At 43.2% G+C, this 27,513-nt stretch overlaps 2 protein-coding genes across 12 annotated transcripts in view; both read right to left on the bottom strand.

Moving 5' to 3' along the window:
• Window positions 1-6: 6 nt before the first annotated feature.
• Window positions 7-24,459, bottom strand: LOC109968892 (voltage-dependent calcium channel gamma-4 subunit-like). Of its 8 annotated transcripts, none has more exons than XM_020615456.1 (6): window positions 24,375-24,459; window positions 12,004-12,322; window positions 8,448-8,699; window positions 5,899-5,982; window positions 3,249-3,389; window positions 7-2,884 (listed from the first exon to the last, which is right to left on the bottom strand). In XM_020615456.1, exons 2-6 carry the CDS (start codon window positions 12,032-12,034, stop codon window positions 2,046-2,048), a joined length of 1,347 nt encoding a protein of 448 aa, XP_020471112.1. In that variant the 5' UTR covers window positions 12,035-12,322; window positions 24,375-24,459; the 3' UTR covers window positions 7-2,045. The 8 variants fall into 8 exon arrangements, with proteins under 8 accessions (XP_020471112.1, XP_020471106.1, XP_020471108.1 ...); XM_020615450.1 differs by lacking the exon at window positions 24,375-24,459 and adding an exon at window positions 19,629-19,722; XM_020615452.1 differs by lacking the exon at window positions 24,375-24,459 and adding an exon at window positions 19,629-19,719 and having other exon boundaries at window positions 12,004-12,319.
• Window positions 24,460-25,659: 1,200 nt separating this feature from the next.
• Window positions 25,660-27,513, bottom strand: part of cacng7a (calcium channel, voltage-dependent, gamma subunit 7a) — a 48,367-nt gene continuing 46,513 nt past the window's right edge. For all 4 annotated transcript variants that reach the window (XM_020615459.1, XM_020615462.1, XM_020615460.1 and 1 more), the window contains one exon: window positions 25,660-26,197. In XM_020615459.1, coding sequence (XP_020471115.1) covers window positions 25,682-26,197 — 516 coding nt within the window. In that variant the 3' untranslated portion in view covers window positions 25,660-25,681. The remainder of the gene's footprint in view (window positions 26,198-27,513) is intronic.

Here is a 27,513-nt window from a genome sequence, read left to right as displayed (position 1 = left end):
TGGGTTGAATTTATTTTCAAACGCCAATAGTCAGATTTAGAACAGGTGAAGGGTTTCAGTCCAAAATGTTCTGGACTACGTCCTCCAACTATCTCTGACAACATTTCATCAGAAAAAATACCAAAATCTGACTGTTTGTTACAAATGATCTTAATAGAACTTCAGAGTTTATCATGTGCTTTAGTGTTTTTACTTTAATAGTTGATGTTTCACATTAACTTACTTTTAGCTTTTGATCCAAGTTCTTTTGTAATCTCCACCCCCTGAGTGTTAACTGAAGCGACCCCCACCCCGTAACCTGTGGATGCAGCCCTTTGTAGGAACACTCAATGGACGCCGCCTCATATCTCCCAGTATCGAATAAACAGTCATAGAAGTCCTGAAATCAGTTTTAGGCAGATAAACATCCCATAAAGGGCAAAAGGTCCTTGTTTACAAGTACTTCCATTGACTTTGGATGTGCATTTAGCAACACTTCTGTCTGTCTGTTTCTCTTTTGCTGTCATCGAGTGTAACCGAGGGTTTTTTGAATCATCCAAAACTGACGGCCTTTAGTTACTGGACTTTAAAAAAAAGCACTGAAGTCTCAATAAAAGATCTAAAATTAAAGTATGTAACTTAAGGCTGCGCTAGCATGAACCTCCAAACCAACCCACTCTGCTCTGCCCAGCGCTCCCTCGCCATGCTCCACTCTGCTCTACGACAACCCGCCACTCTCCGCCCAGCTCTTCACATATTTGTAGAAAGTGAGAATCTCTGATTGATTAGAGAAGTTAATCCTGCTCAAAACCTTTTAAAAGCCAAAATCTCTGCAATGCTGCCATTGCTCAATGAGTCTGGGTCACAGGAGGCTTCGACAGCTCCCCTCCACACTGAGACATGTTTTGGAGCAGATTTCTACAACAAAAATATATATAAAGAAACTTACATACTGTAGGTTAACTAAAGTACTGAAAGCTTTTTTGTCTCCAGAGCCATTTGTCTTGGAACAACACTTGAGATCATCTTAAAACAAGAGCAGTCGACTTCCATTTGCTCAGAATTAGGCCAATATTTCACCCATTTGTAGAAAGATTCAGGAAGTTACTTGTTCAGATGGACATTTGTCGCAGTGTTTAACCAATCTGTGACAACTGGCAGTGGTGTAATGGAGGCGTTCAGGGTGAAGCCTAAAGTCGATGGCTGTTCCTTTCTCTAATGCCATCTGTCACTGCAATTACCTCTGACACCTGATGAAAAATAAATGGGCTCACAGTGCGTCAGGCTCTCCTGCTGCATGTGTGTCATGTGGATGAGTTTACACACATGGCACCAGAGGTTAAGTAGCTACTGCTGACCTTGGACTGGCAGACCAGTTGTCACCGAGCAGCCTGGTACTTGGCTGAATCTACCCATCTGTGGATCTGTGTTCCTTTCAAAACAGAGATGTAACAGAGAAGTGTTTCCTTCACCATCTGCTGCTTTTTATGTAATTATTAGGATGTTTGAAAGTGTTCAGAACAGGAAACATTGATTTGGTGGTTTGGAAGTGAAAACATGGTTCAACATTTTGCAGGTCTTTGTAAAAACTAACAAGATTGAGCCCAGTTTCAACCTGGACATCTTGTGACTGGTGAATTTATGGTTTGAGTCCTTGAAGGAGCCTCAATCAACACAGTGATAGAAAAATAACGAATGAGCTCCCCTGCCTTTCCAGCAAGGCAATTAACCTCCGGGTACTGCACTGAGGCTGTGCACATGCACGATTTTTTTTAAACTTGTGAATCAGAGTGATGCTGAAATTAAATGTGAAAAAGAAAATTTCCCTGCAGCCCCCACTGCACCACTGCTGGAGCAAAAGTAATGACCATTTTTAAGGCAGTTGCCACGAACGTGCACATGTCAGGTGTTTTATGACTGTTTATGATATTGGTACAGTCATTATGGCAGCTAGATACCACAGGCTCATGGCTCATTACTGGTGACGTATCCCATACTCTTACAACTCAGATATTAATCACGCCTCTTTTCCGTACCCCCACCCTTTATCCCTCCTCTCTGAGGTTTTAAACTGGCGTCGTTTTCCTGTTAAGTGTATCTGAGTTGCTATCCCTGTCTCTTTTGGCTGTCAGTCGGTCCAGGGTTCCCACGTTGCCCCTGTCCCTCTCCATGGTGGCTGTGGATATCGGGGCTGGCTGGGTCGGTGTGGCGTCTGACGTGGAGGTGTTCACCGGTGCTGTTTTCTGGGCTACAGCTGCTGCCGCTGCCAGGTTGGACTTGGAGTGAGATGGCAGTGTACTGCTGCTTATCGCTGCTCCCCCTCCTCCTCCACCACTGCCGCTGGAATCTTTTGGGAAGTAGTTATGGAGCTGGTACAGCGTGGCGCGGTCCACCGTGCCGTAGAGGGGTGGGGCACCGCCGCCCAGACTGCCCAGCTTGGAGTCCCTTGACAGGGTATACATGGAGATGTCGCCACCTCCGCCGCTTCCACTGCTGGTGTGGTGTGGGTTCGGCAGAGTGGCCACGGAGAATGGCGGGGCGGAGGGGGGCAAGCTGAAGGTCTTGGAGGTGCCGACGGGTGAGGTCTCCTGCGAACGTGGCGGCTCAGTGGAGCGTGAGCTGGAGCGAGAGCGCCGCCTGAAACGATAGCTGGGCAGCCGCAGCACGGCGTGTGTGGTGCTCTTGAAGAGGTCGGTGCGAGAGCGACAGCGCAGCTCCTTGTTCTTCTCAATGTAGATATTGACGGCGAGGACACCCACCATCTCAGCCAGGATGAAGGACAGGCCGCCGAAGTAGAAGGACCAGCCGTAGGAGTAGTGCCACTTCTTATCCTCATCTTTCTTAGGAGAGATGTCACTCAGTGCAGCTGAGATGTACACAATCACTCCGATGATGTTGCTGAGGCCTGAGGAAATACACAAGACGTCTAATTGCTCCTGAGAGAAAAATCAACCTGCAGCTTCATTACACTGTTTTACAGGAGGGACTGAACTGCTTCCTTTCAATTACACAGAGGAAACAGGCACAACATGAGTCAGTCTGCACTTTAAAAACATGTTATTATGCATTATTTGACCTGAAACATCTACATGATAAATAGCAGTTTCATTCTGGTTTTAAGGGGAATAAGACAAAATGGAAGGCTAAACACTGAAGCAGCATTCTGAGTTGGTCTTTTACTAAAATTGTAACCTATATTTATTCCTGTAAGCACATCCAGAAGAAACTTTTCTCCAAGCACAGAAGTCTCAGCTAAGCTTTTGTCTCACCTGCAGCTACAAAGAGAATCCCTCCACCCAGAACGATGTTCCTTTTGCTCTTGTAGAAGCCACTGGAAGCAACACACACCCCACCCAGCAGGAGCAGTATGGCACTGAGGATGGGGAAGATGCTGGACGCTCGCACCACTCCTGTAGATTGTGACATTGGCAAGGACATATCAACCTTGTGGCTGCAGTGTCAGTGTTTTTCAGTTGTTGGTGGAATTACTGTGTTTCATCTGTGATATTCTGTAGTTTTCTAACAAAGTGCGATAGTGAGCTTTCTGAAGGTGCAAAGTTAGCAGCCTCGTGACACTCCAGGAAGAGAAAGTGTTACCGAGACTTGCTACAGCTGACACTACAACTTGGCAGTGGTACAGCAGCAGCAGATAGCTACTTATGCAGGTTTCCTACACAATGTCTTTTGTGGCTCTAAAGGAGTTTTATCAAGACTGAGTAAATTCTTTTAACGGCATCTGTTCAAGACAAAAAATGTCAAAAGGAAATGCTGCACTATAACCTGGGATGTATGTGTGGGTTTATTAGGCAAAGAAGGATTTATGAAAATGTGCTGTTGAGTTGCATCCTGCATCAGTGTTGGCCTTTTGTTATTCCCCATACTTTATAAAATTACAATACAGAATTACTGGAATTTGCTTTAACCAGTGCTTGGTTTTTAGGTTCAATGAAGCTGGTCAGAGCAGGGTCATGTGCAACAGCAACCTGCAGGAAGCAGCTTTGGTCTGCCTAGCCACTATAAAAACAGATCTTCACTAAAATAGTGACTGGAAAATCTACCCCACTGAGTACTAGAGTACTACTAGAGTCCTACAAGTTCCTGGGCTCCGCTATCTCCCAGGACCTGAAGTGGTCACCCAACATCAGGACCATCATCAAGAAGGCACAGCAGAGGATGTACTTCCTGCACCAGCTTAGAAAGTTCAACCTGCCCCAGGAGCTGCTGATACAGTTCTACAGAGGAATCATCGAATCTGTTCTCCACACCTCCATCACTGTCTGGTTTGGCTCAGCAACCAAACAGGACAAGAACAGACTTCAGCGGACAGTCAGGACTGCAGAAAGACCCATCGGTGCCAGCCTGCCCTCCATGGAGGACCTGTACACCTCACGGGTCACCTGGCCAGGAAAGCTGATTCTGATATAACATGGGTGAATGGCAGCAGGTATGAAACATAAAATCAGTTACATTTTCTAGTAACAACAATCAAAAAGAGCCTGTCTACTGATTCACAAGCACTGCTGCAGCTCAGGACCTTCGGGTTGCATTAAGTCATCTGAAACCCCCTCTGTAGGAACCTCAAACCTCAAAGCAGCAATGCCAAAAAGCTCCACCTTAGTTTGGAACACAGAACAGCAACGCCTTCAACTTTTGAAGGTGACTTTTCAAGCTGTGTTAGCTTTTATTTGTCTCTGGAGGGAGAAAATAAAGCAGTGGTAAGCATATTATCATAGACACTTCTGTCAGACATCAAACAGCTGCTGCAGATGAGTCAGTTTTTAAGTGGAAGACACTGTTTATTGTCTAATAAACAGTAAGACAAGCTGCTGAGCCGAATTTAAATATGGGTTTGTAGTGATTTTTTGACCTTCAGTGTGGTCAGTTGCTGGTTTCCTACTGTCTGATGCCTCAACTAGTCAAGAAATAAGTGTTTCCTCCAAAAGGCATTGGAAGTACAGCTGGAATGATTAGTTAACTAATAGGTTGGGATTTCATATAAAAACAATATTTCATTTTGCAAACAAAGTCTTAGATGTAGGAAAATCTGTACTGATGTAATGTTAATATCTTGGAGGTTTAAACTTGTGTTGAAGATATCCCCTTGGACTCTGGGATTTTTTTAAATTTTGCAAACAAAACATTTAAACAATCGTCAATGAAAAAGTTGCATCTCAAGGATTTCAGAGGAATTTGGTGGAAGAGTCATAAGAAAAAAGTTGCTGGTGCTGATCTGGGAACTTTTGAAACTGCAAGAGGAAGCATTTTTGAAAAATTTTCATTATCATCTCATTAACTATAGCAAATGAAAATGCATCCCAGGTTTGTCTATTACTCTGAATTTAAGACATTTTTTTTTATTAAAACAAGTTGTGAGGATTGTGTAGCCTTTGCAAAGGTAAAAGCTTTTCTTGTTCAGCCAACAGACACACAGCTTCCTTCACAGAAATAGATGCCTTTATATAATATATGGATAGAACCTATACTTTGCAAACCAAAGGGGTAAAGGCTGTTATCACAATAGAAGCAGGATGCAAAACCTGAAGCCTGAGCTGAAAATAATCCATTAGTGAAAGCTGTTGTTTCAATCCATCTGTGGAAAAAAAAAAGCTTTCTGTACACCCCCAGTCTCCCAGCCCAATGCACCTGGGCATTAAACACACACTGTACAAACACACACACACACACCCCTCTAGGAACGCTTTGCTTGAATCTGACATCCGTGCATTGATGTCCGCCCACATACCCTTCTGTCCTTTCTTTATCTGTGTGTAATAGGGACTGCGTATGTGTGTTTCCTGTGCATGCATGCTATGTAGTGCTCACTTAGTGTTTGTGTACCAGTGCACGCTCATCTAATGTGTCTGTACACCTGTGTGCATTTGTTGTGTATTTGTAAATGTGTCTGTGTGTTTCACTCACGCAGCAAATACTCTGCAGCATCCTGGTCGTAGTCTGCGTCGTCTGGGAAATGATTGATCTGGGAACAGACACCTTGCTTCAAGCCTGAAGAAAGAAAGAGAAGAAGAGGAGGGTGAGTGAGGAAGATGGTAGAAAACAGTAGAGAGCATAAAACAGAATACAGGCAGAATAGCAGAAGAAGAAGGATAAGAAAAACAAGGAGATAAAGTTATGGGGAAATGAATGAGACAGAATAATAGACTGGGAAAATGAAAATGCTGACAGAAGCAGAGTAAAAAGGTAACACTTCAGGATATATAAAATTGTGTGTAGATAATGAGGAATGAATCAGGAGAGACCTGATGACTCACTGTTGAACACTTCCTGAATAACTCTGATTCGAGGAATATGTAGTAGATAACGATGAGTTACTAGAGAACAAACTGGGCTCTGACCCAAACAGGCTGCTCTCACAGAGGCTCACACCACTGCTGGAACGTCGTCTTTCCTGGTGTGGACAGTCTGACAGTAAAGTCACATGTCCTCATCTTCCATGTGCAGCTTTGCAGCCTTTTTTTCTTTTCACTAAGACAAGAAGAAGTTAAAATATACGTTTCACTGCTTCTACCATTTGCCATTACTAGACATTTTGAAGGGCAGTGGTTAGCACTGTCACCTCACAGCAAGAAGTTTCCTGGTTTGAGCCTCGGCAGACCCAGGGCCTTTCTGGACAATGTGGGCAGACTGAAACAAGTGTCATCCAAGAAAACCCTAAAGCCAAATAAAACCTTTTCAAGACATTCCAACATGCACACATCACGGACTCAGGATGGGAAAGAATTAGTTTATAAAGATCAGAAACTGCATTAAAGACCATTAAACCCAGTGTACAGAATGTTGGGATAAAATGGTACATCTGGGGATGATTTCTAGAAAAGCTGCGGGAAGTTTTGACACGTTTGGATATGGCCAAAACAACCAGAGCTCTTTGCAAATAAAATAACCTACAAAAACTAGAATTAAACCCTTTCTGGACGAAGATTCTGAAGCTAGAAATCCAACAAGCTAGATGTGATGAGATGCAAAGCAACATGAAGACACAGAGCGGCTGTTCTTGATGCTGTTCTCTTGTTGATGAAGACTATACTAATGTCTCTACATTAATGTAGCGATGGTAAAGTGCCACATGTCATACCTTTCAATAAAACCTTTATATCTGTGGGCAGCAGACTTTGTCTTGTATGTATGTGTGTGGTAATCTATGCACTATATATGTGCGTGCCCTGTGACACCTGTCTGACTGTCAGTGCTGGGAACTATTTAATGACTTAGTCAATGAATGAGTCACCGCTCAGATCCGGTCAATGGGGCATTATGATGAGTTTTAAGTTGACATTTATTGAGCAGTATGTGTGTGTCGAGTACGTACTGTAAGTGTGTGTGTGTCTGTGTCAAAGTCGGAGAATGAGTGCAGCAGTGGAAAAATGGGTCTCACATCACCTAGATGTACCAACACATGAGTGCAGATGATATTTTCTAGTTGTCATGTTTACAGGATGCCTGGGATATTATCCTAAAGCATTTTGGGCACAGTTACAACTATAAGGACCACACATACCTCATGTTCTGATCTGCTTGCAGCTAAGGGATTTTATTAAAGTAGATTTTAAGGTGCTTTCAGGCAGCAGGCTGCCACTTTTATGTGCTACTAATGTGCAACAGCAAATACAGTTTGAAGTTGTTAATTAACACATCTGGAAAGGCACAACAATATTGAACATATCAGTAAAATGTTGCATGTGTTTCTTGCCACTAAATAGCCAGTATCCACTGGTAATGACAGCAGCATTTTTATGGTTATGTTTAGGCGTTCACAGCACCTGGTTACGGTTTGACAAAGATCAGAGTCTGTTTTAATACAGAACAGTCCGCAGTGACTTGAGACACAATCTTTCCTCACCGGAATCTAATTGCTTATGTTGTCTACACCTACTGTATGCTAGATCTGAATGTGAACACTCTGCTGTTGAACTCCTGTGCTTTGTACATGCATCCACCCCACAAACACACACACACACACAAACACACACACACACTGCTGTCTGAGCATAATCTACATTTACATTTGTCACCACAACATAACTGGGAAAACATTTTAGTACTATGTAAATGGAATTTCTATGAGACAGTTGAGATACCAGTGGGACTAGGTCCTGCTCTGTTTTCCGTGGTATGGGACAAATGGTTGTCAAGGTGTGTCAAGGTGTATAGGCTGCAAAAGTTTAACCAGCATCAACTCATGTTGCAGCAACAATGCGAGAGAGCAGCAGTGACTGCCTGCACTTCACCTGCTAATGATTCCAGGAGCTTCAAGAGCAAATCAACCAAACAGACAAACAGAAGAAGAGCAATACTGGAAGTGTGTGTGTGCACCTGTGAGTAAGAGAACACCTATTTATGTCTGTGTTGCTTACCATGATCAGCATAGTCCTGAACAAGACCCTCCAGTTACCAGCACATGACAGCACACACATTCAGCCCTGAAAGCATTTAAAGGTTTGCACACACACCTTCCAGGCAGCAGATCCTCCAGAGGCCGGAGTGGGTCAGAGCCCCAGGATCTTTCTTGTCCTTATTGTTTGAGTCATCCTGGGATGAGTTGGCAGTGCTGTTGCAGATGAAGGCTCGGGCGTACAGCCAGTAGTCTGTACCGATGGCCACAGTCATGAGGGCGAACGCTGCAAATGCCCCCATGGTGGTCAGCAGCACCTGGATGCCTCGCTCACACCACACCATTGCTGGCCGGGGAAGGAAGCTAATATCTGACAAGAAGACACCAAAATCAACTCTGTCCACTGCTTGTGATAAAGCTCTAGTTAACAGACAACACTCAAACTGATTATTTTTGATTCTATGGAAAAACATGTGAGCTAAGCGCTGCGTTTGTAAGGAACACTATGACTCAGAACTGTACAAACTAGAAACTCTATTTCTATACAACTGCAGCAGCAAATACATTTTGAAGGAAACTGCCACCTGATGTTTAATTTCCCATTAACATAATGAGAATGTTATTTCATTTATTTCTATAACAGTAGAAATGAGTGTAGGCTTAAAAATGCCCTGGAATGTTGAATAGCCATAAAGTAAAAAAAAAAGAGAAGCTACAAAAAGCACAATAAATATTTTTACATTACAGCCTGAGCACAATTTATGCATTGAACTGTCAAATATTTATGCATTAGAGCTACTGTCCCCCATGGGCCACTGTAGGTGAGCAGCAGGAGCTTCTGGTGGGGCTGAGTCCTTCTACTGTGTTCTGGGTGAGCACACTAATCAAAAAACAGCGCACAGAGCCTGGAGCAGTAAATAAATGTTGGCAGCACACAGCCAGCGGAGGAACAAAATGCCGACCCCGCTGCATCAACAGAAATATAAGACAACAAATATCACACACAACTGAACAGTGGAGGCTGGAAGACTGACTGCAGGGAGACAGAGGGAAAATTGTCCTCAGTACATTTGTTAGTGAGTTTCTCCAAAAGATATGGGGAAGAAAACTGGAAGCATGCCTGATAATGTATTATTTCATTGGTCAGGGAATTTTCTCAGGTAGGAACCATTTAAACTGTGACCTGCCTATCAAAACCAGGAGAGATTCATATTAAGAGGCATTAATATCAGCAGAATGGGCAAGTATGGAAAGCAGTTGTCTCTAGAGGTCACTGACAAGGTCAGTAAAGGACAGCTGTGGAAAAAATACAAAAGCTTAAGTGCAGAAGACACAAAAAGGCAAGAAACAGGGAAATACACTGGAAATAGGAGAGTGAGACCGACAAGAGGAAAGTGGATGATCAGATGAGACGAGACAAGTGGAGAGGAAGGAAAAGAGGGGAGAAGAGAACGACAAGATGAAAACTGAGACACAAGACATCTGTGGTGCGAGAGGACACATAAATGAAACATCCAAAGACCATGTCGGGGCGTCTGCATACATCTAATTAGCCATCGAGCTCCTTGGTGAGATTTCGACTGAGTAAAAAGGATGAGAACCGATTCATTGTTCTGGAAGGTGTCGCAAATGGGAGGTTAATGTAAACAATTGATCGCACAGTGAATATCAATCCCACTGTGGGCTTTTTAACCACTCGGTGACTTCAGTGGGCCTACTGGCTGTTTCCATGGCAACACAGATCCCGAAATAACAGAGACCACTGGTACTCTGACCCTAACAGTGACCCGACTTCTGGTAAATGCTTAAGTCCTAAACGAACAGCAGGAAGTGAAGGAATCGCTGCAAATGTTTGGGTTTATAGAAACTACTCAGCACACAGCAGCAGCACTGAGGCAGACATAGGGAATAACACAGTAACAGTGTGACCTTGATGGTGACAGAGGGCATGACAGAATTTAAAACTATAAACTCACCAGTGTTTTGTTCTTAGCTCTGTTAATTCTGCTTTTGATGCTGTTTTATAGCCACTCTGTTCTTATAGATCGTTGTCTGTCATAGTGTTGTGTGTTTTTGTCCTGTGGTACTGGCCGTGCTGCTGTCCTGGCCAGGCCTCTCCTGGAAATGATGTTTTTAATCAGTAGGATTTCCCCTGGCAAAATATTAGTGTTAATAAAGTCAATTTCTGCTGGAAAACAAAATCATTTTGAAATCACTTGAGTGATTAGTTAAGTAAATTATATTTATGCAACAGTATCATAAATCAACTCAAGGGGATTTATATAATCTGTACAGAAAACCCTGTACCCTGTGATATATTAAATGTGTCGTCTTTTTGAAAACAGATCTTTTAACAAAGTCATTCCGTGCTAAAGTGGATGTATTATTCAGCCCGTTTTTCCCAGCAGCCACTGGTGGTACTGCAGCAATCCTCATGGGGTCCAAAAGCCATTGTTTCCATAGACCACCATGATAAAACAAATGTTTGTGAAACTGTTAACAGGACACCTTAAACTATAATGAGGTCAGTTATTATGGTAACTGCAGTATTTTTTGTGCCAAGGTGTGGAAGCACAGGTCAAAAGGCTGGACCGAGTGAGCTGTCACTGCAGGACGCCAAGGGGCCATCCCATCCCTGCTGTCTCCCTCTGTGCTGTAGCTGCTTCATATAGTTGGACTTTTAATAATCTCCCTTAGTTGCTTCATCATAGCTGAATACCTTTATTCAAGTTGTTTTATTATTTTTTTATTTTAAATGCTGTGTTCCTGCTACACCATGAACTGCCATGCTGCCCCCACCTGCTCCACGTAAGCTGCTAGTGGCTGCTAATCTGGTATTTTAAAATAAAAGCCGACTCTTTATCCTATGTCACATCCCTAACACATGAAGGAATTCAACCGTTCCCATTCTGAAAAATCTATCAGCCCAGTTACACGTTTATGCTTGTCCACTGTTTAACTGGCCTAACTGTAGAAGACTACATAGTAACAGAGAGATGCTTCAGGTTGCAGACGCAGAGCCAGTCCAGGCTTTACTGGTGATTTATTAAGATAACTTCAAGAAGAAAACCTGTGTTTCATCCTGTGTGGACAACCATCACACATCACACACAACCCTATGTATGCTGTACTTGATCCTGATTGGCTAGTTTCGTTAGGCTGGTTTTTCAATTTAAGGGAAAAAATAACTGCTGTCCAGAGCCACAGTACATGTAAAGACAACATAATGAAGATGAAATGACGTTTCAGGTGTCAGGCAGATCAGTCAATTCATTTTTACAGCATGCTGTCAACACTCCCCTCACTTATCTGAATAAGAACAAACATTTAGCTTGGTTACACTAATGCCGGTGCAGATTAATCAAAGCCACTTGTTTTCTGAATCCAGACCCTGGCACACATCTGCACTCCAGTGTGTGCGCGTGTGTGTGTATGGGTGGATTACTGCATGATTGTCTTTGTCAGTGCTTGTTTATGTGTTTATGTTTATGCTTGAATGTATTTATTCACATCCTTAGGTAATGTATGTGAATATGTGTGTGTGTGTGTGTGTGTGTGTGTGTGTGTGTGTGTGTGTGTGTGTGTGTGTGTGTGTGTATAAGAACACACATGTGCATATGGTTGTTTGTGTGTGTAAGAACACATGCACATCTGTGCATGTGTGTGCGTCTTACCTGGGGGCACATTTCTGCCTTTTGCCTCCATCTCCTCTCCGTCCTGCTGCTGCTGTTCTTCTTCGTCAGTGAAGAGTGCTCCGTAGTCCCGGTCCAAGCTGCCTCCATCCACCGCTTATCCGTCACTTTCTTGCCCTTTCCCCTTCCCTCGCTCCTCTGCCTGTCCCTCTCGTCTTATCTCTTCTTTCCTCCTCCTTCCTTTCTTCTTTCTTGCTCTCCTCTCTTTACGATAAGCACTCTTCTCCTTTTCAGCGAGCAGCGAACACTTCAGTTGGCATCCTCTCCTCTCACTGAATTGTCATGGCAGTCATCTTAGCTACTGAGAGACGGGGTGGGGGGTGGGGGGTAAAGAGCGGATGAAAGAGAGTGTGAGGAAAAACAGAAGTGGGAGAGAGACAAAAGTGTGAGAGAAGGATATCAGAAGAGGAGACAGTGTGGGGGGGTTGGAGAGGGTGGATTCAATTACTGAACGTGACATGAGTCTTGAAACCAGGCAATGCTCCTGTACAGAAGCGTCTACCATACAAACATGTTTTTTATATGAGCACGTCATGCCACTGAAACAAACAAACATCCAAAACCTGATGCCGATGGCAAAAAACCAGACCCGTGTCAAACGAGGAAGCTGGTTTGCCTCCACGGAGAAAGAGAGATATAAAGCAATAGAAAAGAACAGGCGGTGCGAGAGAGCGTGCTCTATCCGATTACCATGGCAACACTGAATTCCAAAGTCTATGGTGGAGCTGGCGAGTGTGTATGTGTTTGTGTGTGCTGGGGGAGTAAAGGGATGGATGTAACATCTGAGAGGATTTTACTGAGATTAAAAAAAAGAAGAAGAATTCCACTGGTGTGCAGACAAATACAATGCTGGATGTCATACATGACGGACACACACACACACACGGTGTCACACACAACACACACACACACACACACACACACACACACACACACACACACACACACACACATGTTCATGTGCTGGATATGGCTGCATATAGTACAGGAGGAATGAACATTCACAGGGGAGATGACAGACTTGTGAGTCATTAACACCGTGGTCACAGCGTCTCAGCATGTTTCGCCCATCTAACTTTCTTCCTGTTAGTGCGAGGGCTTAATCACAACCATTTAGCAGTGTTTCATGCTTTGAAATGCACAATGCAGATTTCACAGATCTGAAAGGCCCAAAACTAGAAAACCGTGCTCAAGGGCATTTCACCGAAACAGGAACTTTACTGCTTGAACTCACGTTCTACATTTCAACAAGCAGAATCTTCCTGAAGAGAAAACCCCTGTCAGCACCGTGACAGGGTCAGGTTCTGCTAGTTTATTTTATTTTATTTTTCTTTTGAAAGCTGTTGCCAAAAACCGCAGGACATCCAAAATCCACACGAAAGGCAACAGCAGCGACACGGCAGGGGATCCCGGGTTGTTTCACATCAACAGCATGTCTACAGGCACTTCTGAATACCAACCACCATTTGGAGACTCACAGGAAAAACGACAGCATCAGTCCTTCGTTCCAACACTCGGACACGACAGCTGTTAAAAGTCCAGTAGATGTGTCATTTATGACAGTTAGGAGCAAAGGTTGAACCAGTGCAGAGCTGATTTTATACAGCTACAAATCTTCATGAAGTGACAAACCAGACAATCTTGATTTCCTTTGGCCACAACCACAGTTTTGACTCTAAATACACAAAAGCATAGCATGTGATCACAGCCGACAGCCACACAGGCGTCAGGCCTTCTGATGCACAGGGCAGGGATCCGGGGCAATAGAATGGGAAACCTGCAAAGACCTCCAAATAGAAACCATGTGGACCCAAGAAGACTTCTAGTTTATAGTGTTGGTGGATGATGAACAGAAAGAGAGGTGTAACATCCAGACACATTTCACTCCAATGCAGTTCTCTCCCATTTAACACTGTAGCTCCTGTTGGCAAGATCTGAACAGTTTCAGCTAAACCAGTGTTTCACATGGTTCCAAAAAATTCCACATAGATAAAGCACTAATGAGTTTGTTAGCAGAGCTGCCATTCTGCAATAAAATCATTCATGTCTCTCATTTTTTTTGTAAAGTGCTATTGTGTAAACGACAAACTGCTGCAACATAAAGAGTCTCCCATTTCAGCCAAGTGAGACCCTGCAGATCCTTCTGCTGTTGTGGAGTCACTAACAAGTGAAACTGTTCTCACTGTTCTCAGTGAACAGAAAGTAATGAATCAAAATTACAGGCAGACATTAAAGCTTTTTATGGTAGCAAGTGTACAAGGAATCCATCCAGAGAACAGAGCACACACTAACGCTGGCTGAAGCTCTTCAACACCTCCACCCCCACCAAAGAGAAGACAGAATTTAGTGTTGCCTTGCAAAGTTTTTGGCTAGTGAAACCCTTTAAACTTTAAAAAGTCCAAGTGAAAGTGCCAAAGTGTGAAGTTTGCTCATGTCGCACTTAAAACATGTCCTTTACTTCGGATGTGACGTCACTGTCAGGCTTTCAAAGAGAAACTCAGAAGCTTGAATTATGGTCTCCTGCTCAGATGGAGCAACATGCAGGATGAGCAACAGACTAAGACTTATCAGTGAGGAAAACATGCTCCTTAACAGACAGTACATCTCTGTAAACATCTCCATCCTTTCATCAAGCACATAGACCTAGAACCTGCATTTCTGGACAAAAATGCTTGTGGTTATTGCATTTACACACAGTATTTCGAGGCCCTTATAAAAGCATCTGTCTGTCTATGATGCTGAAAGGCTCATGCTAGACTTGATTTTTGATAAATATCCAAATCCTGTAAAAACTCTATTTTGCCACAAGCACTTGCTAAAGGCCTTTTTAAACACATTACAGTGTTTCAACCCATCTACTACACAGGAAAAACCTGCTCAGCTTAACTTTCTTCTGGAGATGATTATAATTGAATATCACATTACTGGTATTACAGTTTGTCAAATGGGCATGGCTACAGGTGGTGGAAATGAATAAAACTAATCTAAATAGCCTCTGTAGGACACAGAATACTGTGGAGAACTATTGCTGATTTTGTCATTCAAAAGAATTCAGAGTTTTGTTAGCACAGTTTATATGGACGGCCCATCTAGTGGTCATTAGAGGACCTGCAGCAGCTGCAGTACTGTAGTCAGGATTAGGCTGATTGCTCCTTTCTTGCACCCCTTGAAAGCCCTGCAAGACGCCTAGGAGGGCCTGTAATCACTAACAAAAACCAAAACAAAAGGCAGGAAGTCAGACATTATTATTATTGTGCTCAAGCCCCCTAAAATAAACCTGCTATTCAGACTGACAGTGTGGATTACAAGGAAGCAGCACAACATGGAACAAACATGCTGAAAGGGCTCCCTGGCAGCAACACACACACAAGGCTGAGGCTGGAAATTCAAGGATGAATCAGCCATGCTCTGCATCATGAACGCAGCGACCGTGTGACTGTGAATACAGAGAAGCAGCAGAACATGGACGTACTGTAGGAGCTGGAGCTTTGCTGATTATTATGACAGCAGCATAGTCAGATCAGAGGCATGATGGGAAGGATGGTCAGGTGTGAAAGCTACCCTTGTTTATGAGTTTGGATTTACCCTGGAGTACAGTAAAAAAATGTCTGTTTATAGAAAAATGAAGAATTGTTAGGGATGCCATTTTAAAGAACCACATTGGGTCATAAATTATAACAGTTATATTTAAACACACACAATTATAGTGACATTTAGTATAGCTTTGTGAAGTTCCCCTTTGTGGGACTAATAAAGGTTCATCTTATCTAGTGCTCTCTCTCTGAGTGTGTTAGATATTCAGCACTACACTATATTTAAATAATAAAGGATATTTAGAGTTTCACGTACACATTTCTGCAGGAGTATGAGCAGAATTATGAAGACTGTGGGCCTGGTGTGCACATAAATCGACAGTATATGATAAGGTTGACCAATGACCAGTCTTCATGAAGCTGTGTATTATTTGACTATAGGTTTAAGTAAGTGTTAAAGTAATAGTGATGCTGACAGAGAGACCTTACACTCGGGATGTAGAAAGCAGGATCAGTTTGCGTCCTCCAATACTCAGAGATTTAAATCCAGAGCCCTGCTGGAGCGCGCACTCCGTGCGTCCCGCCTGCACGGTAACAGACTGTTCTCTGACAAAGGACAGAAAAATTAGCCGCCAGGCTGGTGGCATGATGTTCTCGTTTGTTATAATTAATGTGGGTTCATTTCCTTAAGGGAGCACTGGACATGTAGTGTCTCTCCGGTAGGTTTACAGTAAACAGACTGTCCGATGTCCGGTTCTTCTAACATCCCACAGCCCCGTTGCTTTTGCTGTTGTATCACATATTTTTTTTTTACATATAAAGGCCGTCTTACCTACAAAACGTCTTCACGCAGGTCTTCTTCATGTTTCTCTATGATTTCTAAACTTTGCTAGATAAAAACAGTCGAAAATTGTTTTTAAGTAAACATGAAAATGCGGAGCTGTGCCCGATCGTCCCCCGATTCGCTCCAAGTACAGAGTGTACATGTGGTGCGCTCTCCACAGGTCGAAGCATGCGTACACCGCTCCAGTGGATAGGCTGTTAGAATGCACAAAATGTAGCTACACCAGTAGTAAACCACTGCTTGTAGGTGGCATGTGTCGATTAATTATTAACTCACCTTTGCAAAAAGCAACTTTTGCTGATGTGCTGATGCGGGTGGCGACAGGCGCGCTGAGAGAGTGACAGAGAGAGAGGGATGTGAGGACTGGGGCACTTACTGTACTGTACGTGCTTCATACGTAGACTATTTTATTTGTAGATCTACTGGATCTCTAGGCTGAGTATGTGGAGATTTCTCTTAGATCTTGTAATTTACCACAAGAGGGAGATGCGCATCATTTTCCTGTTTAATAACCTCTGTATGTTTCAGGGCCCTAATTTATTTCTGGTCCGGAATCAGACCAGTTTCTTTTCAAGTGTTGAGTAAAGTATTGTAATGCTGCATGTGGGGCTTCATTCTGTAATACAGCCTGTGCACTGATGACAGTGTTACAGATGACTTTAGTAACCACTTCTTTGTACTAACTTAGGACCTTTTTAAAAGGTAAAAGATCTCAAATGGGAAAAATGTCAACATTTTACTGCCCCCCCCCAAAAAAAAACATGACAATACTGTGTCTAGTGCACAAAACAAGAATGACTGGCTGTTTCAACAGTCCAGACTGTCACCACTCATGTCCCACTTCTGTTATGAAGAGGAGGTGATGAAGGTGTGGGGGTGCAATTTTTCTCTGTCCTCTCCACAATCAGGACATAGATTAAGCATAGTGGGGTGTGACCCAAAAATAGATAGAAATGCTTAAAAATGTAAGTGTGTGTCTGCAGGAGGCTGATCATCTCTGAGTGACTGCTGGGACAGACGCTTCAAAAACAGTCAGAACTTTCACTTGGGTTTAGGAAATGTCGTACAAGTCTGTGTCAGAAATTGAGATCTCAGCTGACATAGGGCGAGAGGTGGTGTCCACCCTGGACAGGCCGCCAGTCTATCATAGGGCTGAGATGTGGGCTGACCACATAAAGTCACACTCAGTCCTATGGGCAATGTAGAGTCGCCAGTCAACCTAAGCTGCATGTCTTTGGACAGTGGGAGGAAGCCAGAGTACCCGGAGAGAACCCACGCAGGCACAGGGAGAACATGCAGACTCCATGCTCGAAACCCAGAACCTTCTTGCTGCGAAGCAACAGTGCAAACCACTGCGCACTTGCCCAAATTAACCTCTTTATTTGAGTCTTCAGCTCTATTTATCTAATTTAACATTAAACCAAGCGCTGACTGTAATGATAACAGCTGCAGTTTATGAACCATAAAAAGAGGAAATCTTCGTTTCACCATCACTACCAGAGACGGAGGAGCCAAATGCAGACACCATCGGGCAGGCCAGCAGGTAAAGTTTAGCAGGTTATTAGATGACCAAGGGAACAGGGTTTGCCAAGAGACCAGGCAGCAAAACTGTGCAGGGATAATCAGAAGCAGGGAGAAAGCCCAAATGGAGGCCAAACACATAAACAGTCTGAGCCAAGCAACAGTCCAGAGGAGCTGACAAGGGGCAAAGTCCAGAAACCAAACATGGGCCAAACATTAGAGCAGCAGGAGACAAATCACAGCTCTCGGGGAGCAGGTGAGAGGCAGGGTTAAAAAAAAAAACATTCCAAACACAGGTAAAGACAAAAACAGCAGGGCATACAGGAACAGACAGGTGGTGAGGCTGGAAGCACAAAGGCTACGGTGCACACATCAGACACACCAGCATCAAACAGAGGAAACAGACAAGCTTAGATAGTGGGTGAGTTAATCAGGGTTACACAGTAAGTTACACAGTGTGTGAGCGTGAAAGGCAGAGCGGTGAAAACCTGGGGATGAATGGAGACTATACGGAGACTGACAACTTCTAGAGCAGTCCAGAAGGAACAGATCCAGCTGAAACATGGGGCCGACTCAGGACCGGGACTGGCACAGCCAGACATGTAAACCCAGAGCCAGCTTTGTGATGCGGGTTATCCAGGGCAGCCAGTGCTGGGCTCAGTGAGGCCAGATAAGGCCCAGCAGGATCAGAATTCATAACACAGGCCTCAAATCCATTTCTGAGTCTTTGTTCCAAAAACATCTTGAAAAGGCCGTGAATAGAAACAAAAATACCTATTGGAGTGGTTTTAGCAGACACTAGATGTATGTTTGCATATGTATGTGATGCTCTCTCTTTGCCCGTCACCTCGTAGCAAAGAAAGAGGCAGATGAAACCAATAAAGAAGCACACAAGGAAAAAAGAAAAGAAAGGAGAGAAGATTGAATGTGGACAGGAGAAGAGACATTTTACTGGTTTAGTAAGGAGCAGTCAGGGAGCTGAACCAAAGCAGATAGTCAGGATGGATCAGAGGGGTTGTCAGAGGAAGGGGAGAGCTGTGTGTGCACGTAGGGTCGGGGTGTTGACAAGAGGGAAGCCTGAGTAATAAAGACAAACGGAAAAGAAATCAATGCCCAGGCCAGAAAGACAAACATTTTGTCTTGATGAAGTGTGGCCCTGCTCTGTAGGAATAGACAGTAAAACATCTAATGACATCACAGCCCAGTCACACAGTGCCAGCGGCAGATTACACAAGACTAAAGACACTGTCATAACATGGCAAGCACAGAAAAAAATCCACGGAGGTAAACATGGATTTGCATTTTGCACCAATCAGAAAATGTTAGCATGCTAACTAAAGCAGGATGTGAACATGTCCAACATTACAGCAGCTTTACATTCACAGGGACCTTGTTAGCACTTGTCTGCACCACTGGGCCACAGTGACAAGCATGACATGAGTATGGCCTCAATTCACATGCAAACTGAAGTAGCCAAAGGTACTTGTAAGCTCTTTGGTAGTAATACTAGGCTTACTCTAATGAAAAACTTGTGCTGTAAAAGTCAGCGCAGAAACAGTGAACTCAGCTGAAAGTTAAGCAGTCTATTGATCATAAAAATTCATACGTGTCTCTTGTTTCGGCCTTTCATTTGAGACCAGAGCACAATGCTTCCTTTTAGCTGTAGCACCAAGTTCAGCTTAAAGGCATTTAACAATTTTCATAACTACCTGCAAACCAGTAGTGTCAGAAACACTGGAGCAGTGACATCGCTCACATGCTGGTGCCACAGGGACCTTCATGCTGCTCATCACAAGAGACAGCTGAGAGTCTTCTTCTCTGGTGTTTTATGGCAGCTGGTACGCTTTCTGTTGCATTGCTGCCACCTTCTGAGTGCATTCTAACACTATTCCTAAATCCTTTGATTGGCCCGGTGTCCTTCAGAGATTTGAAGAGCCATCTTAATCCTCTCCCTTTTCACCCAGTGTCCATAATACTTCTTCCAGTCTTCCACACACCTCCTGCAAGATGTTAATACTGTAGATGTTCTACTCTTTCTAGTCCCTGACATTCCTCACATAACCCAGCTGGACACTTAACCTGCACGTGCTGTATTTGTATTCTCATCCTAGTTCGAGTTACTCGCTCTCTCCCGTTTCCACACTTACTAAACCGGCTACTGTGTCATATACAAATGTTTCCCATTTGTTTCTTGTTCCCAGTACTGTTGTCACTCCTGAATTACTTTGTTCCATACCATACTTTTCCTCTCACCTTTGGAAAGTCGTATGTTAACGACTATATTTGCCTGCTTTATTTCTTTGTTTATTTATTTGCTCATTTATCCACCCAATTGAGTCTCCCCCTCACTATCAAATAAATTAATTCAATTTTCATTTCAATTTTACTTGTATTCACAACAAGAATCATCTCAGGGCACTCTACATAGTAAGGTCTAGACCGTACACTATTACAGGAATCCCCAGTGCCACCACCACATGGGCACAAACAAAGGGCCCACAGTGCTCTTGCACATCTGATTCCCGTCTACTCTTCACCTCTGTGTCGTACTCCCTGCTTGCTCAGCGGATCCTTTGTTGCAAATTTTATAAGCACCTATTTGTGTTATGGCCTTGGCATCAGAGACACTCTAAATAACTTGCCACATACTGGAATAGAGCAACTGGTCAGATGGGGAAGTTCCTCTCATCTGAAGAATCTGCTCTTGCTGCTGAAATGAAAGATGCAGCTGGGAACTCAGAGCTGTAGACAGAAAGCATTATGTCATTCTCACCCCCAAGCAACAACAAGTTTGAGAGGAACTTGCAAACTTTATAATTAGCATTAGGCCATTTATCTGAACTCACAAAGGCTGCCCAAAATAGAACAGGGCCAGAGAACTGTAGCAACAGCTCTGTTTGCTCTGAAAACCCCCTGGATGGCGCGCCCACACAGGTGTGCTCTGTTATGTGGGCTGACGGCACCTGAATATTAGGTGTGAAAAAAAACATGCTTGATTGACACTGTACTAAATCCTTCATCACCACAGAACAGGTTTACTGTGCCTCTTCCGTCAGGCAGGACAAATGATTCTTCTGACCTCAGCTTGGCTGCAGCAAAGCTCCACCCAAAAGGGTCTAATTCACTTTAGTGTAAACACCTTCACCACCTTTCCTCACAGTGCTGTGTGTGGGTCATATATTGTCAATGCGTCCATCCATTATCTATACCTCTTATTCCTGAATAGGGTCATGGGGGGCTGGAGCCAATCCGAGCTGGCATAGAGCGAGAGGCGGGGTCCACCTGGACAGTCTGTCACAGGGCCGGCATGTAGATAAACAACCACACACATGCCTACAGGCAGTTTAGAGTCTCCACTCAACCTAAGTTGCATGACTTTGAACTGTGGGAAGAAGCCAGAGCACCTGGAGGGAACATGCAGAAGCTGCACAGAAAGGCCCTGGGTCAGCTGGGGCTCAAACCCAGAACCTTGTCAGTGCATTCACTATCTAATAAAATGCAAAGCCTGGAGTTTTTAAAGTGGCTTTACTAGAACATTAAGAAATACTGATTGAATGAACAATAAAAAAGGAAATCCAATTTTCCTTAAAAGTTACCATCTTCCCTAACTCCTATGTTTGCCTCCCTAGTAACAATCAGGTAACATGCCCCCCACCCCGTTATTTCGAATCTGACATGTCCATCTCCCACTATACTATAATCACTGTGTCGTAGTCTTATACATAACAGACAGTGAAATGCTGTTTTGTAATAAAAATGACTGAGTACTTCCCTAACATACAACCTTCAAGGTGTTATTTAGGAAGCAAGTGTGTTATGCAAAAGATGACTCATACTTTAATAATGCACCATAATGCATTTCATTTTCAGGCCTGCGATTGTTACGTAAGTGCTGCTATCAACACATGCAAATATGTTTTTGAACTAATCACACTGCGACTACTTTTGTGACTTATTCTGTATTTTAACACTGCTGCATTTAAAACACATTCAGATTCCTGAAAGAACTCATAACACAGTGGAAAGTATTCAAAACTCATATAGTTCTTAATTTTTTTTAAATAATATTGCTGATTGATCGTACAAGTCTCTAGTTTTAAGAACTGTTTTTATTCCTATTTATCTCATTTCAATGAGCATTCCTTTGTTTGTCTGCATTGTTTACTGCCTGTTTATACTGCTTATTCTGCATTGTATGCACATCAGTCTCCTCACCATCACTTTGCCGCTGTAACATCCTCTTATTGAGGTTTCAGGAAATTCATTACTTTTTTAATACCAGGGACTAGATGGCACTCCCACTGTCGCAGCCTCCTTGTGTCCGGAGGGTTAGTCTGATTTGCCATCATTTCAAAACACAAATATATAAACAGTTTAGAAAATATGCACACAGGCAACAACAAAAAAAAAAAAAAAAAAAAAATCTGAACATATTTAATTGAGAGCAACTCTGCTCTTCTCTACGTGCTAATCATGATTAATTAAAGAAAAATTAATTGACTAGGTTAAAGGCACCTTATATCTCCCACAGTGCATTTTGTAAAACAGGCTGTGTAAACAGGGACATATGAACTTTTCATTGTACCATCTGAAATTGTGTCTTGAATTTCTTCTCTTCCCAAAAATGTATACATAGCATTTTGTAATAAGCGGCTTCAAACTGCAGGACAAGCTGTCGTCTTAAGTCATTTAACCATCCAAACACAGCAGTTAGTGCTAATTTTCTGTTATGCACACATCTGCTTTCTAATGAGCACATGTGATAAAAATAAATCAACTAATTGAGGTCTGAAACCAGGCAAGCTTTATTTAAATTTAAAACACTGCTGGCAGATAAAAACCTCACTCCTGCAAAGTGCACATTTTCAGAATGATGAAAACTAACTTATCCAAACTCAGATGAATTATGTTTTTCTTAATAACATAAACACATTGAATAGACGGCATAAAGCACATACAATGTGACTATTTACATCAGATCACAGTTTGAAGAAATGTCTACAGTGAACATTTCAAAAGGTGGTTCACTTCTCCGAGCGCCACATCTCTGCTGTGATGTTTCAGGAAAAATAAACACTGTTGGTTCTGATTTGAGAAACAAAACCCTCAGATGCCAACTACATTAATATACTGTATCTCTGTGTGTCTGTGGCAGCTGCGTGCGCAGTCACTACACAGCGCAGACGCTCAGCTTTGGCAATTTAAACAAACATCTCAAAACATTAGCAAAAGCTCTCAACTCAGCTGCTACGTCACTTCCTGTTTAATTGTTACATAGCAAATATGTGTAAAAGAAGCTAACACCGCAGCTAAAATGCTACACTGTTTTTCTTTAACAGTACCACAGATTGTAAGCATAGCATTTCCTCTCTTAGGCTACAAACAATGCCCTCTGCTGGGCACAGTCGTTAATATGCTACAAAAGAAGCAAGATTTTATTTTGTCACTTCAAGTCTCTGTGCAACAGGAGAACCTCACCAGGGGTCAAACTGAAAACCTCCCGTTCTTAATGTGATTTTGTTTTCTCAGTGTGTAGATGTCAAAAATATCGGGCAACAAGAGTATGTGGACATCCCTGTGGCTCTGGATTGGGCCTGTGCTTCACAGTTTGCATTAACCCCCTTCGTTCCACTTAAGGTGCATCTTACTGCTACAACGTACAGCAAAATATTGCTGTTTCAGTGTGATGACGTCTTTGTGCACAAAGAAACATCTCTCACTGTGGAACAGCTTGACTGTACCATCCAAGACAGGATGAACCAAAACACTGACTGGGATCCAGACCTCATCACTGTCGGAGCACAGTGATGCTTTTGTGGCTGAATAGTAGCAGGTCCCTGCAACCAGGGTCCCAAATTTAGTGGAAAGACTGGAACCAGAGGAATGAAGTCAGAGCAGCCCATTAATGTCCAACAGCCCCATATGGGTGAAGTGTTCAGGTGTCCACAAACTATTGTACCACATACTGAAGAAAGTAAAGTCAAACATTTTCCAAAATAAGTCTTGATTACAATGAAACTACCAGTTGCCACATCTGGAGTGTTGTGAATATATCTGAGTACTCTGAACGAAATATCATTACTATATCTGGACCCAGATTAAACAGGAGGCAAACTGGAATGCAGGGCCGTCTGTCATGGCACACCAAGTCTTCCAGCTTACTTCCCACGTAGGTGTCACTTCTGCTGGATCCTTACACATACCTTAAAATGGTTATTTGTAGCTAAACCTTAATAATAATAATAATAAATAAGAGGAGCTGAAGTTGCTGAAAAAGCAAAAGCAAAATGCCTGAAACATTCCAGTAACATTTTCACATTACTAGCACGTCTTTCGTACTCAGTCAGGTAAATGGAGTTTTACTGGACAGTTTATTTTCTGAAATTGAAAAGATTCAAATGCATTGCAACACAAACCTGTTTTCTCATATCTGCATGTATTATTATAATTCTTACTTCCACGGCAACAGCAGCAAAACTCCAAGGCATCCATTTTGATTGATCGCTGGGGAGAAGGACAGAAACGTCCAGAAGCTCAGCGACTGTGCTCGATGCTTTAAAAGGTCTCCCAGTCATGTCCTCGGTTTCACCGCACAAAATGTTGGACATTCATGTGCAGAGCTTCTCTCTGAAAATACAAACAGCTTAGAAAATTCAATAGCTAAAACACCTAAAACATCCTGTAATATTTACACCCCATGATACAGATGTACAGGATTAAGTTGTCATAACATTTGTTTCAGCCAGAATGGAGGAGAGAGGGAGGAAGGTCCCTATGCATAAACAACTTACCTGTGGGCAGTTGTGTGTCGAGGTCATGGTACACGGGCAGTGGTTGTACGCAACACTGACAAGTAATATTCTTTATCATATTGGTTTGTTTTTCATGAAAAGGGTTGGGAGTAATACAATAACGTTAAACAATTGGAGCAGTACAACACAGGTGTGTTTCCCATAGAAAACTGGTGCTGTGTTGTTGCTTTTAGTTGTGATTCAGTGTTAATGGCCACACACTGCAATTTTGGGTTGTCAACACAAAAAGTAGTACAACATTGTGAGGCACTTACATTGACTGGGTGTTTAGGACATTTGCGACCAAAGACCAAAAATCTGATACTGTAGTATTAGAAATTTAATATCATAGTTTTTCAAAGTAACTACTGTATACCAGCTAATCAGAATACGCCGCAGCATTCGCTGCCAAATATGACATTAACACATTTGTTTATGTTTTCAATTGAGTCATTTTACACATGAATATTTTAGTGTAGTAGTCCTCGTACGATGAAAGGGCATGATATTGTTGTTTTTGTGGAATGACAGCGCTGTGGGAGTGATTCAGCTTCCTGTTTCCTGTGCCGCTTCACACTGCTGCCTGTGTATCATGGCCCTAATGATGAATGTACCCATCAGAAACCCCACAAATGTCTTGTTGCCTCTAATCAGCTCCTAATCACTCCTCCCTTCCTATGTTCCCTCCCAGCGTGTTAAACGTTTTGTTAAGCGTCTGTCTTCGTCTAGGCTGAGTCATCCCTCCGCCCACCTGCCTTTCCTCCCTCATCTTTTCTTTGCTCCTCTCTCATCTTTTTCTCCTTAAACCTCCCTCTGTCATCCACTCCGCTGCCTCCCTCCTCCCACACACTTCTAGGGTTCAAGATTTGTGTTTGTGTGTGTGTGTGTTGTTTTGTGGTGTGTAGATGTTGTAACACAGCCAATCTAATCTCCCCAGTTGTGTAATTTCTCCTGTTCCCAACATATGGAGCCTAGCATGGCGAGGCATTCATTCGCATTAGCGTGTGGTAGCGGGGAGGAGGCACAGCAGAAGGCGGCACCACCATTGGCATGGACTGGGGTGGGGGTCCACTCGGGTGGGGGTGAGGCTGAGGGTGACCGTGGGAGGCCCTGGGTAGGGTGGAGGTGGTGGCTGGGTGAAGGGGGTGTGGATAGGAGGAGGAGGTTGAGGAGGAAGAGGCCGGCTGGAGCTGGTAGCTAGCCGCTGAGGAGGGCCCAGAAGAGGAGGGCGTTGGCTGGGAGCTGCTGCCACCCTTGGTAGCAGGCTGTGGAGGTGGAGTCTGATTAAGCTGGATGGAGATATCGGAGGAGACGTCAGAGGCACTGCGGCCCCTCTGTGTTGGAGGCCAGGAGTCAGGATGGAGGAACTGGCCACTGTAGTCGCTGCAGTCGGACATGCGGGGGCGGTAGAGGGCGGGGTGAGGCCTGTACAGCTCCTCTTCAGTGTAACGCTTCATGAAGAGGTAGACGGACATCACTCCTGCTCCCTGGGGGAGAGAAGGATACATGCAGTGTTGTGAGTACATATTCTGGATTGTGAATATCTATGTAAAATAGTTTGACTTAGACCTGATCTATGTGCATCTTTATTTGTTATAACTCACAGGTGAAGTTATGTTTTTGGTCCAGTTCATTTTGCTTGGTAATTATCAAGAGTTAATTTAGAATCCAGATTTTTTTTTTATCACCTCTAAACAGTATCTAATGATAATCTGGCTTGTTTTCATTGTTCTTGTTTTATGCAGTGTTTCCAACCGAAACCGTTCTCTGGGTATACTTTCTAACATCGAGTCATGCAAATACACTTGATCAGACAGTTAAACAGATTCATCAAACAATGTTCAGAATGTGCTGGAAGACAAAAACTGATGTGGAGCCCTCTGTTTCTATCCAGTTTGAATCAACATCACTGTTACCACAAAGATTCAAATGAGCAGTTTTCAGCAAATTCCCAAGTGCACAGAGCTTTTATGAAACACCAGAATCAGCACCATCCCTCTCCCTAAACTACAACACGCCGCCACCAGGGGAAAGAAATGTAATAAATCCATAATAATTTTGCAGACGGTTGACAAAAAGGCTGTGGTGCTCCTCAGTGGAATGAGCCATTATCACAAATATATTCATGTTTCCACCCAGGCATCCGCTGAGCGTTCACGGCTCCTTCTCTATTCATCCGCATCATCACCGACAGAGCCGCACTGAAACTTGAGAACTGTCACCAACATGTGTATGTGTGTATTACTCATGCTGTTCACACAATCACACTGTGGGGACTCAACATCCTTATGAGGACAAAAATCAAGTCCCCCAAACATCAATAATTATATTTTAGAGTGATGAATTGATTTAAGGTTAGGGTAAATCTCCACAAAGCAATATAAGTCAGTGGGTGTTTCTCAACTCTCTTTATGATTATTCCTACACCCTCAGTCCTCAGTCAATGCAGAAGTCGTTCTGATTGAAATTCTGGCTTCTGGAGGAGCCGTGAGTGAGGATACACAAGACAAGAAGCTTTTCATGAACCGACACACTTCTTTAACAGGAATGAATTGGTGACTGGATACTTCAGATGAAGGACAGGACACATCACGTTGTTAACGTGTGAACACATTAACAGGTTTTCATGAGTCCTCCCTTTTCACATGTTCCTTGCATTTTCTCCTCACATCTTATGTGGGTGGAATGGGCAAAGAGAAAGTGTCTTTACATGTGTGACTGCGAAAAATTCCTTGACTTAAAAAATAAAACAAGAACAGTTTAGAATAACTGTAGGAAAAAAGAGAACAAATAGAGGGAAAGA

The sequence above is a fragment of the Monopterus albus genome, unplaced genomic scaffold (genome assembly GCF_001952655.1).
Source record: "Monopterus albus unplaced genomic scaffold, M_albus_1.0 scaffold165.1, whole genome shotgun sequence".
Lineage (NCBI taxonomy): Eukaryota > Metazoa > Chordata > Actinopteri > Synbranchiformes > Synbranchidae > Monopterus > Monopterus albus.
This window is presented reverse-complemented; position numbering and strand designations above follow the sequence as displayed.